The sequence below is a fragment of the Onthophagus taurus genome, unplaced genomic scaffold (genome assembly GCF_036711975.1).
Source record: "Onthophagus taurus isolate NC unplaced genomic scaffold, IU_Otau_3.0 ScKx7SY_15, whole genome shotgun sequence".
In the NCBI taxonomy this organism is placed as follows: domain Eukaryota; kingdom Metazoa; phylum Arthropoda; class Insecta; order Coleoptera; family Scarabaeidae; genus Onthophagus; species Onthophagus taurus.
In genome coordinates, this window is record NW_027248940.1 from 5,118,037 (window position 1) to 5,138,985 (window position 20,949).

The 20,949-nt window shown below is 35.2% G+C and overlaps 1 protein-coding gene across 1 annotated transcript; it reads right to left on the reverse strand.

Moving 5' to 3' along the window:
• Nucleotides 1-594: 594 nt before the first annotated feature.
• LOC111419245 (odorant receptor 63a-like) lies at nt 595-2,165 on the reverse strand. Its single transcript, XM_071201000.1, has 5 exons — nt 1,362-2,165; nt 1,208-1,307; nt 1,035-1,139; nt 821-976; nt 595-766 (listed from the first exon to the last, which is right to left on the reverse strand). Exons 1-5 carry the CDS (start codon nt 1,397-1,399, stop codon nt 722-724), a joined length of 444 nt encoding a protein of 147 aa, XP_071057101.1. The 5' UTR covers nt 1,400-2,165; the 3' UTR covers nt 595-721.
• Between the last annotated feature and the right edge of the window lie 18,784 nt (nt 2,166-20,949).

The following is a 20,949-nucleotide window of genomic DNA, read 5'->3' on the forward strand; positions in this document are numbered from 1 at the left end:
CATCCTAGGTCATATATAGTTGAGGATGAAGGAGGAAGGAAATATAGAAGGAATAAAATGCATTTGAGGAAGTCCATTAATAAATATACCAGAAAAGACGAACATGATGACATTCAAACTGGAAATGAAAACACAGTTAGTAAAAATAATGACGAGGATCATGTTACTCAGGAGAAAGGAGAAGAGACAGAAAGGGGAAGACAGAACACACAGGATCAGGAGAGTGTACGAACTAGGTCAGGAAGAGAAATAAGGAAACCTGATTGGTTTAAAGATTACGTATAAGAATAAATAAATACACAAATATAAAACAAAAAGGGGAGATGTTGGGTGTTTGAGTTATGGTTACTTTTTATAATAAGAGGTTGGTAATATGAGAGCGTGACATCAGCAAAAATGGCATCACGATGACCACGCGTAACAGGTAACAGATCAGAGTGGGCATTGCTAATAAGAAGTTAGTATAATAATAATTGTTAGTAAGAAGTAAGAACGTTATTAGTTGTATGAATATTGTTAATGTAATAATAGTGAAGAATATAAATATAATAAGTAACGGTGTTGAAGTTTAATTAAATAAACGAAGAATTAAACAAGCTAAGATGCTACAGCTAAGTAAAGTTGTAGAATGAAACCTATTTTCTTCGTATTCTGTTGTGTTCTAAATGTGTTTGTCTACATAAATTATTTTTAAGCATTAAAACCACAGTGCTTTTAACAATTATTTTCTTAATACTGTATAAAAAGAATACGACATTCGCAAAATCTGGAAAACGTAAGTTTAATTTAGTATAATCTTTAAGTAAGTAAAATAACTTACCTTAACTAAAAGTGGTAAAGATAATTCAACAAATTTCGAAGCGGTGAAAACAACTGGATTGTTCATTCGTAATATGTTTATAATCATCATACTTTTCAATGATTTACTCACCGAAAACCATTCATTTTGGTAAATAGCAAACGGTATCTCTGAAAACTAAATAACAAAGTGTCCTAATCTTGTATCAGTTTAAGTTAATCATTTTGATATTTACAGCCATAGATGTATTTTGAGCAAAAATGCAGTAAATCGAGAGTTGGGTCGCCAAAGCAAAATAAACTTGGAGTTGAACGAAAAACGCCGCGCTATAAGCTTCAAGCTAAAATATTACAATAATTAATAACTAAATTATAATCTAAAAGATAAAGCGAGAATTTAAACACTTACATTTGTTGTCATAAATAGGCAACACATCAAATTAAATAGTGAAAATATAACTTGTACAAAAGCGATGTGTTGAAAAATACTTTCAATGTCGCTTGAAATTCTGCCAAAATCAAGAAAATATAAGCTGTGAAATAAAATTAGATATATAATTTACCTTAATAATCTTTGTAACGACTTTGTTAATTCTTTCATATCAAGATTAATTCTATTTTCCAATTCCGGATTTAATTTGTCGTACAATAAACTGTAATCTTTGGGTAAATCACTATTTCTTAAAGAACGAGCTACATTTGTTGCAAAGAGATCTCGTAGAACTTTAACGTCGATGTATAAATGAAGGAGTAAAATTACAAAAAATGTATCGCAAGCTAAAAAAAGAATGAAAAGAAAATTAATATCCAAAACAAATTTTTTAAAACATAACCCAACCAATTATGAAATTGTATTTGGAAGTAAAAAATGTTTAGTGAGTTAGTTCTCCTGAACTAACAAATATGTTGAATAGCAGAAGAGGGAATGCTGACCCTTGTGGCACTTCTTCTATCGTGGTCCAGATTGTAGAAGGTGATGTTCAACTTTTGAATTGTAGTCCATGATGCCACACCTTGATAACGTCTTGGATAAGTCTAGGAATATTGCCCCAATGTATTTCGATCGATTAAATCTTTTTGAGATGCACTCAACGATACAAAGGAATTGTAGGATGGTGCAGTGAAGGGGCCGCACTCCAAATTGTTGTTAACATTTAGACAAGATAGGAATTGATTATAAAAATTTATGGATTTAGTTATGTAAGAGTTTAGCCAGAACATTAAAATCTTTAAAAATTGGAACGCGTGTTATATCTCAAATTAAAATCCAAATATTCTTCTTATAAACACCTAGGCTTACATCCTGTGTTTCAAGGGCCCCCTTTCCTGCCTTGACAGCTCTCTAGGCAAATTCCTTTCCTGAAATTACATTAAGGCGCGTTTACACTGCGTGTGAAATAATTATACGAAATGGCGGATATAGAGGACGTTTTGAAACGACTTACAGATGGCCTTACAACAATGCATGCACCAAATTCAAACCAACGTACAAATTTCGGGAGAAACAATCCCCAACCGTATGACGAAAACAATGAAGACTTCAACTGTTATTTACAGCGGCTCGATAATAATAATAATAATACAAAATCATACGAACAGCTGATTAAACTTTTACGAGATTACCTATCCCCACAAGCCAGCATTATCGCTGAACAATACAAATTTAATACACGGTTACAAGGTGAAGACGAATCAATTCAGTGTTATGTGGCTGAATTACGAAAATTAACAATAAATTGCGTATTTACGTGCGAAAAATGTAAGGCTTCTACGAACGAAACGCATCTACGAGCTCAATTTATTCGAGGAGTGAGAGACGCTGAGACACGCGAAAGATTATTACAACAATAAGATCCGAAATTCGAAGATATGGTGCAAATCGCCCAATCAATGGAAATCTCTAGAAAAGAATCTAGTTTAATGCAACCACAACAAAATCAAGTAAATGCAATCCGGAAAAATTCTTACAAAAATAATAAGGTTTCCAAATTACTATGGAAATGTTTTCGATGTGGAAAAACCAACCACAAAGCAAGGGATTGTCCCTACAAGAATTTAAATTGCTTAAATTGCAAAAAGGAAGGTCATTTACAAGCTGTTTGTATACAAAAAAAAACAAGAAGAAAAGCGATCAAAAGCAAGTTAAAGTGGACAGCAGTGGATCAGTAGATACAAATCCTGAAGAAGAAGAAGGGGAGGGTGAGGAACACAATGTGGTGAACTAATTGCAACTAAATTCAATATCCGTGGAGAAGATAATGCTACGAATTCAAATAAATGGAAAAAAATGCGATATGGAATTGGACACTGGTGCTGCGGTTTCTACAATGTCAAATTTACAGTTTAAGAAACTTTGCCCGGGTATACAGTTACAACCAACGAAGGTACAGTTACACACCTACGCTGGCGAAATCATTAAACCGATTGGTAAAACAAAAGTACCAATACAATACAAGAACTATACTACGACTGGTCAAGTTTACATTTTGAAGAAACATGTTGATGCCATATTTGGAAGAAGTTGACTCAAACAAGTGTTTGGGCAACATTAGATGGAAAAAATTCCCACAGATCCAAAAGAAGTACGAGCAATAGATATGCATACAACGTTGAGAGACACTCAAGATGAGTTACAAGAAATATTACAAGAATTTAAGGATGTCCTATCTGACGAATTTGGACGAATTCCGAATTACACTTATAAATACAAATTGAAGAAGGAAGAGACGCAACCAATTTTTCACAAGCCAAGGCAAATGCCATATGCACTTAAACAACAAGTGGAAGAGGAACAACAACGCTTGGAAAAAGCAAGGGTTATAGAGAAGATGGACTACGCTCAGTGGGGTACGGCTGTTGTGCCTGTTCGAAAGAAAAATGGAGAAATCCGTTTGTGTGCCGCTTATAACACCACCATTAATAATGTAATAGAAGAGGATTGTTATCCGATACCTCGAGTTGAAGATTTATTGCATAAATTAAATAGAGGGAAATATTTTTGCACACTAGATGGACAGAATGCATACCTGCACATGCAAGTTGACAAGAAGAGTGCTGAGATGCAAGCGATCTCCATACATAAATTAATCTATAAAGTGTAAGGAGCGGCTCTTACTTTGTTGTGTGGGCGTGCTAAAGGCGTATGCGACAAGCAGAACCTTGTCACGCCGGCTTGGATTTAGGGAGCAAAGTTAAATGAAATTTAATAAAAGAAATCAAGTCAAATTTAAATAACAAATTTAATGAAGTGAAATCAAACGAAAACAATAGCAAAAGAAATAAAATACAATCTAAAATTAATAAACAGAATTAAAGTTAAAATAAATTGGAACAAATAAAATTTAGCTACAAAAATAACTCGAAAACTTTATATTGATTAACAAGAGAAATTTTAATCTAGTAATTTACCTGACTTTACTTGAAAATCTGTATAAGCAATTTAATCAAAAAATATCTAAGTTCAACAATTACAAAATGATCAATTTAATAAAATGAATAATTCAAAAATAACATCGAATATTACGTAGGTTTATACCAAATCAGAAGAAGCCAAAGCAATTAGTTACAATCTTTACAAGTTAATATATAAAATAAAACATTAACGACTTACCAAGGGTTAAAGCGATAATATTGAGAGGAGCGACTCGTCAAAAGTATAACACTTTAATTTTAATCCGATCGAATAAAAGTTAATTAATAATTATTAATTAAATAACTTACATCAAACTTAAGAATTACCGGAGTCTTACTCGGACTTTACACTAAGACTCTTAACCGAAGCCGAAGGAATTAATTTAAATCAAACCAAAAACTGAACTTCACTCAACTTAACTTAACTTAACTCAACTGCCTCAAAAGGCGCTCCTCCTCAATATTTAAACCTTTACCCCATGGACGCTCTTTCCTCTAGGAAAGTCCTTATTGGCCAACACATGGCTCAACCAATTAGAAATTGCAACATCAGCAATTAAACAAAAGAGAGGGAAGGAAAACAAAAGGAAAACGTTTTCCCCCTGAACGCTCTTAACTCTAAGCATAATCTTATTGGTCAACGCGTGGTTTAACCAATCAAACAATTACAACTATAACAATTAAACAAAAGAAAAGGAAGGGAAGGATGAGTCGAGCAGCGATCCCCTCTATCCGAGAATGAATAAAAATATCAATAATTAATTACCAAAATCTGAACTGAGGTATATATTGGTTTCTGATAATGGAACTAATTTCAAATCAAGAGAATTCGAAGAATTTCTAAAATCAAATGGTATTGTTCATAAAGTCACCGCTCCTTACCATACTGCTACCAATGGACAAGCGGAGAGGTACGTTCAAACGATTAAGAGAAGCTTACGCAACCAGCTGCGTGAAGGCACTGGTTTTAAGCTGAATCTACAAAGGTTTTTGATGCAATATCGAAAGACAGCACATACCATCACAGAAGTGAGATCAGCGAAATTAATGTTTGGAAGAAACATTGTAACAAGATTCGATATAGTTAGAAGAAATCTAAAAACCAAGCAAAAAGCTGAAAGAAAAACCTTAGAAGAGCAAATTACCCATTGAAAAAAAGTGAAGGTGTACAAGTAAAAATTTATAACAATCCTGCAAGGAAATGGGATTTTGGTACCGTAATGGCATGAACCGGTAAACTTCACTACAACATTCTGCTCAACGGACGAATATATACTTGTCACCGTGACCAATTGCTGCAATACAATGGACATATACTGCAGAAAACTGCTGAAACCTTTGTCCAAACGGAGGTAATACCTAAAACAAATTCTAATCCAAAATGTGTTTCAGACCCCCAGCCAGCGGTAGAAGAACAACATATTCCTGGTTACAAGGAGACTGAAATTCCAGTACAAGAGCCCCGAATTCAGTCAGAAGGTGAATCTCAAACAGAGCTACCAACGACCACGAAAAAAGACGAAGTACCTGTTTTACGTCGTTCAACGAGAGTACGGAAGCCTCCACTTAAATTAAACCTTTAAAATGCGAGGGGACATTGTTGTGATTTATATTTGAAAATGTATCAGAGGCGCCACGTAGATAGAAATAGCAAATACTTACAACTCGCACACACATACTCACTTACTGACATGGCGTCAATTGATACACATCGTACAGAATGTTTTACATTTATAATAACTGAATAAAATAGTTTGTTAACCATTCATCAGTGTAATAATTTCCCAAAGTTACAACACGTGAAAAAGAAGAAAGCAGAACTAGAACTAAAATATAGGACAATCAACTTAAAACGTTCTGCAAGAAAATTACTTTATATGTGTTGCTTGGAGCCACACAAAAACTTACTGCTATAAAAATGTGCGCTGTGTTAAATGAGCTGGTAAACACTGGACCAGCGAATACACTAAAGCCAAAGAAACTCCGGCTAAATAATAATAATAATAACTTTATTGCCCAGCAAATAAAAGTAAATATAAAATAGAAAAATAATATAATAAAATAAAAATTAATAATGCATGAAAGCAAATCGCGAGGTGCCGGTTCAGGAAGTTAAAGTTTAACCCCTATTCTTCCACCTGAAACCTCAAAAAATATAAAGAAAAACAAAATTAACATTAAATTTTACAGAAAAAAAAAACAAAAATATGCACAAAAACAACAACAACAAAAAACTTAAATCAATAACAAATAATTAATATTACAAAACTTATGAATTATAATTCCGTGACGTGCGCGAGGCAATTAGATAAAGGAATACCCCGCAACAAAGAATCATTCTGATTAAAAAGTATTCTATTAAACAACCGAGACCTGAACGACCCAATCTCAATATATCTCTCAGTCGCAGAAATACGATTGTAGGATTTATAAATGTGGTAAGCGAAGCATCTTTCAAATAAAGATGTTCTCTGGGCCGGTAGCGCGATATGGAAACAACACCTTGTCGAGCGATCATGGACAGTACTTCCAAATTTAACCCTCTTAAACAAGTAATCGGGAATCTTCCATAACATTAATTTATGGTAAGAAACCAACGTTTGGAGCTCTCTTCTGTTTTTCATAGACAACCACCCAGCTTCAACTAACTTATGATCAATTCTATCAAATTTTCGGTTGCCATAAATGAACCGTAGGCAACAATTTTGTATTTTTTGAATTCTATTTGAATCATAAGTAGTTAAGGCTGGATGATAAACTGGTACCATATAATTAAACTGAGACAAAACGAGAGCATCGCATAAATTTAGCCTACACCACCTCTCCTCATCGGCCACCCAGTATCTGTTAGCTCTCTCCTCATTTCCACAACGGAACCTAGCCACCAACTTCTTCCTTTCCTCATCTGCTTCGTTATACCTTTCGTTATACCTTCCCTCTTTTATTTGTGTCCTTCTTTCCTGTCTCTGCACATCTCGGTCCCTATCTCTCAACTCCCTCCACATCTCCCTACCCACCCTTCGTCTACTATTTACCTCAGTTACCGAGTAGCCCGCTCGTCTATAATAGTTGTCTCTGTCTCCTTTCCCATATCTAATCTTTCCCTCTCTAATTTCCCTCCAACACTCCCCCAAGATCCCGCAGTTTGGCCTCCCTTCTATTCTTTCTTCATATTTCACTGCCCCCCTCCATTCTGACCTTATCCACCTTTACCTCTTCCCTCACTATATACCCCGGTGTTTCTCTCGGCACTCCAAGCACCCATCTCCAGTATCTAGCTTGCATGTCCTCCAGCATTGCCTGCTCTCTCCATCCCCATACCTCTGCTCCATACATCATCACACTGCTAACCAGACCTTCAAACATAATCTTCCTCGCTGCCACATTCCTTCCAAAGACTCTCTTGCCCCAACCCCATACTTGTCCCATCACCTTATTCGCCTTTTTTGCCATAGCTATCACATGCGACCCCTCCCTGTTGTCCTCCCTAAACACATACGCTAAGTAAGTATACTCCCTAACCTCCTAATCTCTTTTCCCTCCCATCTCCAGTTTTCTGTTCTTTTTCCCCCACCCTCACAAAACTTCATCATCCTTGTCTTCCCCACATTCACTTCCAGCCGAAGGCTTTCACGGCCGGTGTGAATTAAACTAAAATTAGAACTAAAACTAGAAACTTTCGGGTTTTGCCGTGCATCTTTTAATAAAAAGTTTGACGTTTCGGATGCCATGTTGCAACCTTCTTCAGAAACTGGTTCGAACTTCGAACCACGGCAAAACCCGAAAGTTTCTAGTGTTAGTTCTAGTTTTAGTTCTAATTTTAGTTTAATGTTTAATTTTCGTTTAATTTTCTTAAGTGAATAAAATGCATCTAAAACACGCATGCAATACAACGTTTTATCCACAATCACACTCATTTAGAATCAGAATCGCCAAAATTTCATCTGATGTTATCAAAAAATGATTTGATATTTCACTCTGACAGAAGCTGTCACCTCAAAAATCATTGCAATTAACTAAAAAAAACATTGGGAGGTGTTGAATTGTTGCAATAGCAAACCAGCTTGTAAAATATTACAAGCTGGTTATTAATGCAAAGGAAGTAAAATATGACAAATCGAAGAATGAAATGTCTATTAATATAAATGTTAATATAAATAATAAACAGGATGTAATTGATTTTTCCGTCGACCGTGTATTTATATGATTTATAAATGTATACAAAATCATTCATTAATGACACCTATTAATAAACGATTTTCTATTAATAAACGATTTTAAGAAAGTCCGACCGAACTAAATAGTAGTCAATTTAATAAATATTGTCCAATGAAATTTGTAATACCGACCCAACCGACCACTATATCTATTCGGTAAGACTACAAAAATAAATTGTGACACATTAAAAGTGAGGTTATTTTGCCAGTGACAGAATTGGGAGATTTTTCAACGATGGATTTTCTCTATTTTGTTGAAAAGACGGTCAACGGAAAAATATTGTAACTAACTCGTATATTAAAATGCGATTCATTATCTCAATAATTAACGCGTTCGCTTCGCTCGCTCACGCGTTAAAATATCTCGATAATTAATCGCCTTCATTAATAGACTTGTTGGTTAAATAACTATAAGATTGTATTTTTCATTATTTCACTATTGGAATAACGTAACTTTATTCTACTAGTGGATAAAGTGGTACTTTATACGATTCATAAGTGTGGATAAAACTTCAATTATAAGGTGATTGTGAATAAAATCACCTTATATGTGCATTATTATATGAGCATATAATGAGGGCTATTATTCACGAAGGTTAAGTTTATGTCACGAGCGTAGCGAGTGGCATAATTAACCTGAGTGAATAATAGCTCATTATATGCGAGTAGAATACTATACTTTGTCCACGACTATTGAAATTGATTCCATAAATTTATTTTTTAAATAAATTTTTGAATAAAGGTTAAACGTCAATGTGATACAAATTCAATGTTACTAACTGTAACCAACTTCACAACAATTTGTCAAAATTAAGTGTCAGTTTTATAAAACATCGTTTTCTTTACGAAAATTAATTAATTTATGCTTAAATCATACGAAAAAAGGAATTAAGTTTAAGTTTTTTTAATGTCAAACATTTAGAAACTCCTAAAAAATTGAATTAAATTGACGTTTTTTGAACTTTTAACGTTTGAAATAGTTATTTATGTACCATGTCAGCAAAGCTTTATCTTATTATATTTATGCTTTATCGAACGAGTCTGAGTTTGCGAGTCGAGCGAGCGAAGCGAGCGAGGCAAGTAAACAGGCGAGTTCGATAAAGACACTTTGCTGACGTGTTGCATACAACATTTTATCGCCAACCGCAAAATTTAACGATATGAAGATATTCTAACTTACCAATATTATGACATGTGTCAAACGATTTGTTTTGTTAATATACCTCGGTAAAGTTACGCTATGTATCAAAGGTCGGTAGTATAGTGGAGAGGGAAGTGCGCTTTCATACAGAAGGTACCGGCTTCAAATCCAGCTGTTCAACGGCATTTTTTTCCAATTGACAGCGATTAGCGGCAGGTAAAGTACTTTGTCTACCGCATATGCGGCAGGTAAAGTACTTTGTCTGCCGCTAAATGCACAGTTTACTAGATAGTAGCACAAAGTGTCACTTTACTGTCGCAAATGGATAGCATAAAGTATGGCTTTGCTGCCGCTTGGCGATAATAATTATTATTAGTCTGGTCAAGATGGCTACCCGTGAGTAATGATTATTATTCACCGCTATTATTCACTCCGTGAAAAATGACTACCATTTTGTTTTAGAAAACTCATTCATAAGGTATATATTATAAGGTAGTCGTGGACAAACATATTTATTGACTCAGAGAAAACTACAAAAATAAAAATTTAAAGAAATTACAGAATAACTTCTGAGCCAAAAAGGATCGAATCAGACTTACCATTAAGTAACAGTGTTTTCCATCGATCCTTATTAACGAGAGAAAAACAAATAGTAAATGTGTAATGAAAAAAAAAAAAGAACAAGCTCAAATGAAATACAAATACAAGGCCAAAAACTGATTATTATTGAAAAGAAGAAGTTGTTTATGACAACTATTCCCCTACAAAATATTTAAAAACGTCAACCCGCTGCCAGCAAGTGCTCCTTAAGTTTACGCCTGAAACGCTGCTCACTTCCCAACTTAATTTCATTTGAAATTGAATTATAATAATAATAATGAATAATAATAATAATAAATGACTTTATTGTCTCCATTACAAAGAAGAAACTACAATACAAATATATACATAATATATGGAGATCAAACGGCGGGATCCAGAATAGTTCCAACGTTCTATCCAACGGTAAAATAGAAAAAAAAATAACTGTTAACATCGTAACAATGACTTTATATCAATAAGAATAAGTCAAAAAAAAAATCACAGAGAAACAAAGAATAACAAACATCAGACAAGACCCGTTGACTGCTGAAAAATCATATTCCTCAATTTTATTCGAAATTGGTCATATTTCAGTTGACGTAGTGCATGTGGCAAGCTTCCATACGATTTATAAACATGATATGTAAATGACCTTTGAAAAAGTGATGTTCTATGTTTTGGAGGATAGAAACTAATACCTGACCTTGTCTGACTTCCTTCGTACTGTGGTTTATATTTAATTTTATTATGCAGGTACTCCGGGACTCCAGAGGTAACGATTCTATGATAGAGAGACAAACTATGAAACTCCCGTCGAGAGCTCATGTTCAGCCACCCAGCATCCTTAAGTTTATGAGAAACTCTATCAAATTTGCGAATCCCATAAATGAATCTGAGGCAACTATTCTGAACCTTTTGTATACTTCGTGACGTGACTGCATCTATAGCTCTATGATATACAGCAGACATATAATTAAATTGTGAAAGAACAAACATACCACAGAGGATCACTTTTAATTTCAAAGGTAAACATGAACGATGCGGGTACAGCCGACGCAAAAAAAAAATATGATCTCTGAATATATCTTTGAATTTGTTTTCTAAATCTTAAGCTAGTATCTAAAATCATACCAAGACACTTAGCTTCAGAGACCTTTTTAATTAAGGTGTTATTCATATTAATGGCTAAGTGCGAAGTAGGGTTGCGCTGTTGGCCATTAAGACTCATCCACATAGATTTGTCAGGATTTATTATATTTAAGCTGGTGGTATGTTGCTAATTCAAAAATCGTATCAAGGTCACCGCTAATACCAGCCTCAGCAATACCACTGCCCGCTGTCGCGTATGAAGCGTAAAGCTGGGTATCATCCGCATATGTACTCATTTTACAGAATTTAATAAATTTATTAAATTGTGACGTATAAATAGAAAATAAAATAGGTCCCAGCACAGATCCTTGGGGAACACCATTACAAAGTGCGAGTTCACCAGACATGGCATCATCAACTTTCACCCTCTGTGTGCGATCACTAAGATAGCTGCTCAATAGTGTTACTGCGCCTTCACCAAAACCCAGATAACGAAGTAGTTTGCTCAAAATGGTGTGGTTAACAGTGTCAAATGCTTCTGAATAGTCTAAAAAACCCACAGCAGTACTCTCTCCCACGTCAACAGCGGACAATATATCATCAGTTAGATTTAACATTGATGTTGTGCAACTATACCCACATCGAAAACCCGATTGTTCTGAAGGGAGCAAACTATTGGTCTCCATATACTCCACCAATTGAGCCTTCATAACCTTTTCTAAAACTTTAGAAAGAACAGGGAGAATACTTATTGGTCGCAAGTCACTATACTCTCGTGGGTTATCCTTTTTGAGCAGAGGAATAACCTCTGCGCGTTTCCATTCCAAGGTAAAGACATGGTCAACTTAACAACAATTGAGTATGTGGGTTAAATATGGCAAAATGGTGGGGCAACACAGTTTGATCATCTCAATGGAAATTCCATCAGTACCAATAGCAGAAGATGTAATAGATGCAATCACGTCAAAAACCAGAGAGATCTCCATAGTCTTAAATGAAAACTGACTACTATAAATAGGAGAACTGTACAGATCAAGGTCAGAAGCCCGTAAATCTTTAATAATGTCATTTACACTGCCTACAAAATAATTATTAATCTGATCAGGATGTTTTAAATTTAAAGGTAGACAAGATTTTTTAATTGGTTTTAAGTTCAAAGTTTTCAAGTTATTCCACATCTGTTTGGTATTGCCCGTAGCAGCAATAGAACCAAAATAAGCTCGCTTTTCATTCCTTATAGCTGCAGTAGTGAGATTACGAAGGGTCTTATAATATTCCCAATGAGCCGGCCTGCCTGTATGTCTAAACCTGGTTTTAGCCTCATTTCTCAACTTAATCATTAATCTAATATTATCAGTCATCCAGGGTGCGGGAGGCTTGGTAAATCGACATTGCTTTATTGGAGCATGAATATCAAATAAATCAATTAAGGCGTGTGTAAAGAATGAGACCTTGTCGTTAATATCAGTAAGATAAAATATAAAATTTAATGGAACTGATTGTAAATCATGCAGAAAAGATACACTATCAATACGCCTTAATAGTCGTAGAGACTTAAACACTGGAGATTGTCTACCTACATTCACAGCAACATCGCAAAATACCATATCATGATCAGACAAATTGCACGGGAGCACTCCACTGCGTAGAACCAGAGTCTTTTCGAACGTTGTCAACAAGTCTATCAGAGAAACCGTTCCAAAAGTAATTCTTGTAGGTACATCAATCAATTGTTGACCTCCAAGGGAATTTAGCAAATTCAACAGATACTCACTATCGCAATTATCCATACTCATTAAATTAACATTAAAACCACCGCAACATATAATTCGATCAGTAAAGCTCAGACAACTTACAACCGAATTCTCAAATTCATCCAGAAATCCTCTGTGATAAACAGCGGGAGGCTTATACACACATCCAACACACAGACACTCGCAACCAAAACGGACTTTTATCCACAACTGCTCAATCTCGAAAGAAGACGGAATAATGGAGAACTCCAAAAAATCACGTAAAACAAAACAAATTCCGCCACCTCTCGACGCCCGATCTCTGCGTATCACATTATATCCATCCACATGAAAAGTGTCATTATCCTGTAGCCAGGTTTCAGACAAGGCCAACACATCCACATTAGTATCAGCAATCAACGTCCTCAAGTCTTCAATTTTTGATCGCAATGATCTGATATTTAAATGTATAATCTTTAGAAAATTGCACGCCATACCGTATAGAGAAAGAGTATAAGAAAAACAGTTAAAGCCAAAGAATGAACAATTCAAAAAGTAAACAAAACAAACAAAAAAAAACCAAAAATCAAATTAAATAAGTAAACGAAAAGAAATTAAAAAAAAATAGAAAATAAAGAGTAACAGCAATAGAAATGAAAAAAAAAAATATATATCCAAAAGAAATGAGATAATGCATGTGCTACATGTTTGTGGCTAAAAATTAAATAAATTCATAACAAACAATAATTACAGTTTGGTATACAGTTTGGCACATTCCATCCTTATCTCACCATTCTCCTTTCTCAAATCAACCACTTCCGCATTTAAAACCTTAATTTTTTCTTCATACTTATTGATAACAACTTGTAATTGTTTTTCCACCATGGTCGTAATTGCGAGAGTAATCTGTTCTAAGATTTCCCTCTTTTGAAATGCCTTGACAATAATTTTTTCTATCTCCGTTGTTTGTGATCGCGATAAAACCATGATGTGGTAGATTTATAAATTTAAGATTAAATAATTTGAGAATAAAAGAAATGGAGCCAATCTGAAGCACTGCACTATCACACAGAGAATAGTAGGCGGTATCACTTGTGTAGTGGGAACTTTTGATAAGACACAACTTGTTTTAATTTAATAAACGATCAGAGCCACAACATGCGTGTTATCTACTCGATCGCCATCTTTTTATAGCTATTATAAATACTAGACACAACATAAGAGTAGGATCTTTTAAAAATTTCTAAACGATGTTTAGGTATCGTTAAAGTATGCCTGTGTCTAATGTTTAGGTTCTGGACATCGGTTCTAAACGTAATTTTATTATAAAGATAAGGAGGAGATTTATCCATAATAATTTTATGAAATAAACATGTAGAATTCAACTGCCTACGTCGCGACATACTCAACCAACCAATCCACCCCAAAGTATGCGATATTCTTTCGTACCTTCTTATGCCAAATATGAAACGAAGACACGCATTTTGAACCCGCTGAATTCGACGAATATCATCAGCATCAATGCATGAATTGTAAAGAGCATCGCCAAAATTGAAAACAGAGAGCACTAGTGCTTCACATAAGTGAGCTCTAAGTCGGCGGTGTAGCATATGTCGATTGTTATAAAGCAGCTTCAAAGTGCAATATGCCGAATTAACAAGCGTACTACTATGTTTTTTGAACATCAGACGAGAGTCCATAATAACACCAAGATTGAGGTGGTTAACAGTTGGTTAACAGGTGGTTAACAGTGGTTAACACCACGAGTTTCAGAGGAAGTTGGTAGAGTAGCGCCTTGCAGAACCAGATGAAAATTGTTTGACAAAGGTAAGTCATCCATCAATCTGCCACCGCTGGGCCCAAATATAACCACTGAGGATTTGGAAGAGTTTGGCATATACTGCTAAATTGTCCAAGTCAGTATTTATCCTATGCACTGCGATATTCACTTCATCAGATTTAAAGCTATAATATATTTGAGTATCGTTAGCGTACATATAATAATCACAATATTTTAAGCAGGAGCACAGCTGAAATGTATAAATCAGGTACGATAAAGGCCCGAGAACAGAACCCTGAGGTAAACCCGACACAACACTCAAAAAATCTGAGTATGAACCATCATGGGTCACGCACTGAAATCGATTACAAAGGTAACATTTGAGCAAAGAGATGGCTGAATCAGATAACCCTATATAATGTAAGATCGAAAATAAAGGTTCGTGATGTAACGTGTCGAATGCTTTTGAAAAGTCATTTCCAGCAAATAGACGAGTTGGTAAAATTTCTCAGAGATTTATAATATTCGAAATGATGTGGATTTTTAGTTTTTTTAAACTTTAGGTAAGCTTTATCTCGAAGTCTCATTAACATTCTGACATTATCAGTAACACCATGGCAGTAATGTTTACGGATAGTAACTGTACGAAAGGAGGCATGTATATTAAAGATATTGAGAATGTGATTATTAAAATATTCTACTTTCGAATTAATATTTTTAAGGTAAACAAGTTCCAACCACGGTATTACATGCAAATCAGAAGTGAATTTGTTCAGATCACAGTTCTTGTAATCTCGATATGTAATTATTTTAGGTTGTGTAGCTTGAGGAGTAAAATCAAAAACAAGGTATATTGACAGTGATCAGAAATGTCATGTATGGTAACCACACCTGAGTCAATGACCGGGGCATCAATATCTGTAACAATATAGTCGATTAGCGCAGCTGAGGTTGCCGTAATTCTTGTAGGAGTTGTTATAACTTGTTGCAAGTCAAACTGCTCTAAAATGGGAACAAACCGATTACCGTATGTACCATTGATGTCAAGCCCGTTGAAGTTAAAATCTCCAAAACGAATAAAATTTTGCGATTGTGGCACGAAATATGACAGAACGTCCTGAAATTGAGACAAAAACTCATTGATGCTTCCACCAGTTCTGTATACTACACCAGGCAATGTATTAACAGATTGCCACAAACAAAATAATATTCAAAATTACTTAAATGATCTTGATCATGATTGATGATGCCAGTTCTTTGTGGAAGCCAACAAGAAACCTTAAAGTTTTGAAAACGCATACACCTCCAATACGAAATAGTTGTAGAGCAGAGTAATATATCATGTGTAAGTATGAAAGAACTTTATTATGAAATACAAAAACTAAACTTAAAGAAATCAGCAGATTATGACCTAATTAATGGAGAAACTTTGAAACATACACCAAAATGGCGATTACAAAACTATTACACATAATGAATGCTGCTTGTAAAGAGAAATACTTCCCAAGTACATGGAAAGTTGCTAAAATAACAATGATACCAAAACCTTGTAAATCCCCCACAGATGTTGCATCATATACGCTAATCTCATTATTACTCTTACTATCAAAACTATTTGAAAAATTACTATTAAAAAAAACTAAAAGCTGTTATAGAAGAAAAAGCCCTAATACTACACATCAATTTGGGTTTCGGAAAAAACATGCAAAAATAGATCAAGTGCATAGAATAACGAATACTCTCGAAGTAGCAATGGAAGGAAATAAAGTATTTTTGTATGTTGCACAAGCTTTCGACAAAGTCTGGGTAGTTGGTTTAAATTACAAATAGACCAAATACTACCATCAATGTATAGTCAACTATTAAAATCGTATCATTCTGATCGATATATTAGAATAAAATACGAAAATGCTTATTGACCATTACATTAAATACAAGCCGGCGTTCCTCAAGGAAGTGTGCTTGGCCCAACACTGTACTTACTCTACATCTACACACTACCAACTACACTCGCAGGTGAAACAGCGATCTTGGCTGTTGCAGAAAGTGAAGTGGTTGCAGCAAATAAGTTACAATACATAAACTTTACTTATAAGAAAGTAAACTATGTCCCAATACACATAAATGGCAATGCAATTCTTTACGTCAACACCGCAAAATATCTTGGTTTGATGCTGGATGTGGATGTACCGGAGTGATATAACTGGGTATCGTCGGCATATCTATGTATGTTCGTATGAGCAACACTATGAAAACAATACCGGACGCAGTACTGAGCCCTACGGGACTCCCAAATTAACAGTCCTATATGACGAGAATTCGCAGTCAATACCCACGCATTGCTGTCTACCGAAAAGATAGGATTTAAAAAAATTTAAAACGTTTCTATTAAAGCCAATGTGATATAAAATAGATGCAAGCAGATCATGATTGACAGTATCGAAAGCTTTGCTGTAATCTAACAAAACTAAAATACTTATTTTATTATTGTCTGCTGCCTGTAAAATATCATCAACTATGAGAGTTAATGCAGTAGCACAGCTGTGCGCCAACCGAAAGCCTGACTGCGTGTCTCCCAAAACATCCAACATTTCCAAGTACGTAATGACCTGTTTTGCTACCACTTTCTCCAGAATTTTCGATACAACTGGTAACAAACTTATAGGTCTTAAGTCATTTAGAGCTTTGGGCTGAGGTTTCTTAGGAATTGGTACAACAATTGCTTGTTTCCAGGCCTCAGGAAAGACACCATTCATCAAACAGAAGTTAATGATATGGGTAATATATGGAATTATAACCGGACAAGAAAACTGTATCATTTTAATATCAATTTTATCTGATCCGGCTGAATTAGACGTGATTGAGAATATAACATTTTCAATCTCCATATCGTCCACAAGACGGAAATCAAATTGAGTTGTAAAATTTTTATGGCGCGAGGTCATGTACCGATTGATAAGATTTACATCGGGTGCAATAGCAGGAATAGAATCGACAAAATGATTATTAATATCATCAACGCGTTTGAGGTAATCGGGGACACTGTTAGTTTTGGATTTCGAGTGGATATTCAGAGTTTTAAACACTTTCCAAAGTTCATTCCGATTAGTTGCCCGAATTCTTGTATTAATGTACAAGATATGAGTGATGTAAGAAGATGTGAAAAGATATGAGAGAGATATGTACTTCTTTTCATTAATAACTGCCGTATTAGTGAGGTTACGCAATTGCTTATAATAATTAAAATGTTCAGGATTACGGGTACGTTTGAATCGTCTCAGCAGAATCTCTCATACTCATCATAAGTTTTAGATTATCCGTCAACCACGGAGCAGGAGGCTTTGAGAAACGGAGAATTTTAGTAGGTGCAAACCAATCAAATATTGTTGTAATTAAATTAGAAAAATGAGAAACCTTATCATCTACATTATCAATATCGTAAATCTCCCATAAAGGTAAACTTTCAAGACCACATCTAAATGTAGCAAGATCAAACCCCGAGTAATCCCGCAGTGCTTTGAAAATTGGTCGCACGGGTTCCTTGTTAGTATTCAAAGTGCAAGAAATCATTTCATGATCGGATAAACCTGCAACCGAACTGAGGGTTATATTCGATAGACGACATACCCCAGAGCACACAATTAAATCAAGTAAAGTCTCGTGCGGTGGTGAAATTCTTGTTGGTTCATCTACCAATTGAACCAATTCAAATGACAATAATAAATCATTAAATCTCCCAACCGTCAAATCGTCAACCGATAACATATCAATGTTAAAATCACCCATGCAAATCACTTCATCAAATAAAGGAACCAATTCTGATAATGTTGAATCAAATTCTTTCAAAAACGTATTGCAACTTCCCGATGGTGGACGATAAATAATACCAAAACAATAATTCTTTTTTTTATTTCAAGACCAAACCAAAGCTGCTCATAAGTTGTCTGTCGAGTGCAAGGAATTATATTATAATTGAACCTCCGTCTAATGTAACATGCAACACCTCCCACTCTAGTCCCCTATCAGCTCTAATTAAATTATAACCATCAATAGCAATTATATCGGATGTAACATCATCATCAGAGCCACGACGTTTCGGGCTGTTGATGTCACCATCTGTATAGAGCAGCGGACGGGTTATAGCGTAGTAGTAACATGCTTCTATCGAGCACATCGATGTGCCGCAACGTAACGATACTGGTTGAATGCTGGCCCATGTAAAATTTGGGAGGGTTCTCTGTGGTGCAGCATTCAATACGTGTTTGGCCGATTATCCGACTAAAACTCAACCAGTGGATTGGTATACTATATGTGGCGTGATGTGGTCCATGTGGCCCGAGTCTCTACCGTAAGGCGACGAGCCGCCAATGAGTTGCCCGACAACGTCGCGGCTCTGATCATCATTCAACCAGGTTTCGCAGAGCAGGAACATGTCAAAATCCTCCTAAGACACCAGCCGTGAAAAATCGGCAAAACTAATCAATAATGACCTCACATTAAGGTGAGCTATATGCTATACTATATATTGAACGAATGTGCATCTACCTATAAACCCAACGAGTTGTTCATTAATAGTTGAGTTTAGTTGAGTTTAATAATGAGTATTAAAACGGAAAATTGTTGGGTTATGTTAAAATTATTTTTTTATAATCTATAATAATTAATTAACTTAATTAATAATTACCTAGAATGTGAATGACATAAATAATAGCAGCCGTTAATTCGAAAATATAAGCAGCAACGCAAAACCATTTCGCAGTTGTAGGAAACAGAATCACACTATACAACACCAACATTTTCCTACATTCCACTTCTTCGTTTAAAAAATCCTCCGGGCTCATCTTGACAATATAAAACAAAGGCGTCCCCGTCGTTATAATTGTCATCATTAAAGCGCATCCAACCCAACACATCGACACCATTCCGATCTTTCTCACCCCAATTTCGATATCTTTCTTAAATTGTCCCCCAAAAGATGTTAAAAACTCGTATTCGTAACGAATGTCTTCCATTATGAGGTTAACTTTCTTGTAATTCCAGCACAAAACGAACGATTTTACTATCGTTACTAAATGGACGGGAAAAAAGATTAATTGTTCCAAGATTTCTTCGTAAACTCTTAAAGTATTTTTCAATTCCATCGCTTCCAACACAAATAGTTGTAGGGGGTGAAAAATTATTATTACGCTGTAGATTAAGTAGTACATTTTTGGGGATTCGGTGTCGAAGAAACAAAAAATTCCCCCAACTTTAAACAGTTTTAAAATCGTTTGAAACATCTTGCATCAGAATTAACTTAAGATGTGGATTTTATGTATTCTTGAATCCTTTTTATACTAAACTACAAGTTTGATTGATGTTAAAATACGGAAATTATAATACATAAGTGGTTTTAAATAAAATAGTTTTACTTGTATCGATTTTTTTCTTTTCTTTACTTTCTTATTACAGCACAAAATTAGTAGGATTTACGTAGTAGTTACATCAAACTTCGCAAAGTTTTCTAAGTATTGCAAACGAGGGTCATTATTGAAAATACAGGAAAGCTAATACCAGGTGTTTTAAGGTCTCTAATTATAAGAATTGAGAATGAATTGCTTTGCTGTGGTGTATAGCAATCATAAGGACCTAAATGAAATAGCACTCAATGTTTCGCCATTCTTTTTAGGTGTATTTTTAGGCATAAGCCGTTAAATATTCCACCTTTCTTTAAGTTTCATATTTTTACAATATTTTACAATATATACATACACCCAAACCCTCTACTCTCCTTCCCCATGTCTACACCCTCGACTCGTCGCCCCAATTACTTCCCTCATCCATCTTTTGCCCTCACCACCTCTCCCAAATTTTCCTTCCTATCCACCGCCTCCTTCCTCACCTCACTACACTCTATCAGCATTTGTTCAAGCATCTCCCAATCCTCTTCACACAGCTTATACCACCTCTGCACATCGTCCACCCAGTATCTGTTCCCTTTCTCCTCATTGCCACAGCGGCATCTGGCCACCAATCTCTTCCCTTCCTCATCCCCCTCCATCAACAGATACTTTGGCAGTTCCTCTGTCACTATTCCCCCGTACCTTACGTTATATCTCCCTTCCCGTATCTGTGACCTTCTTTCCTGCCTCTGTATGACGCTGTCCCCCTCAGTTCTCTCCACTCTAATGTTGTCGATCCCTTTTAGTGAATATCCCA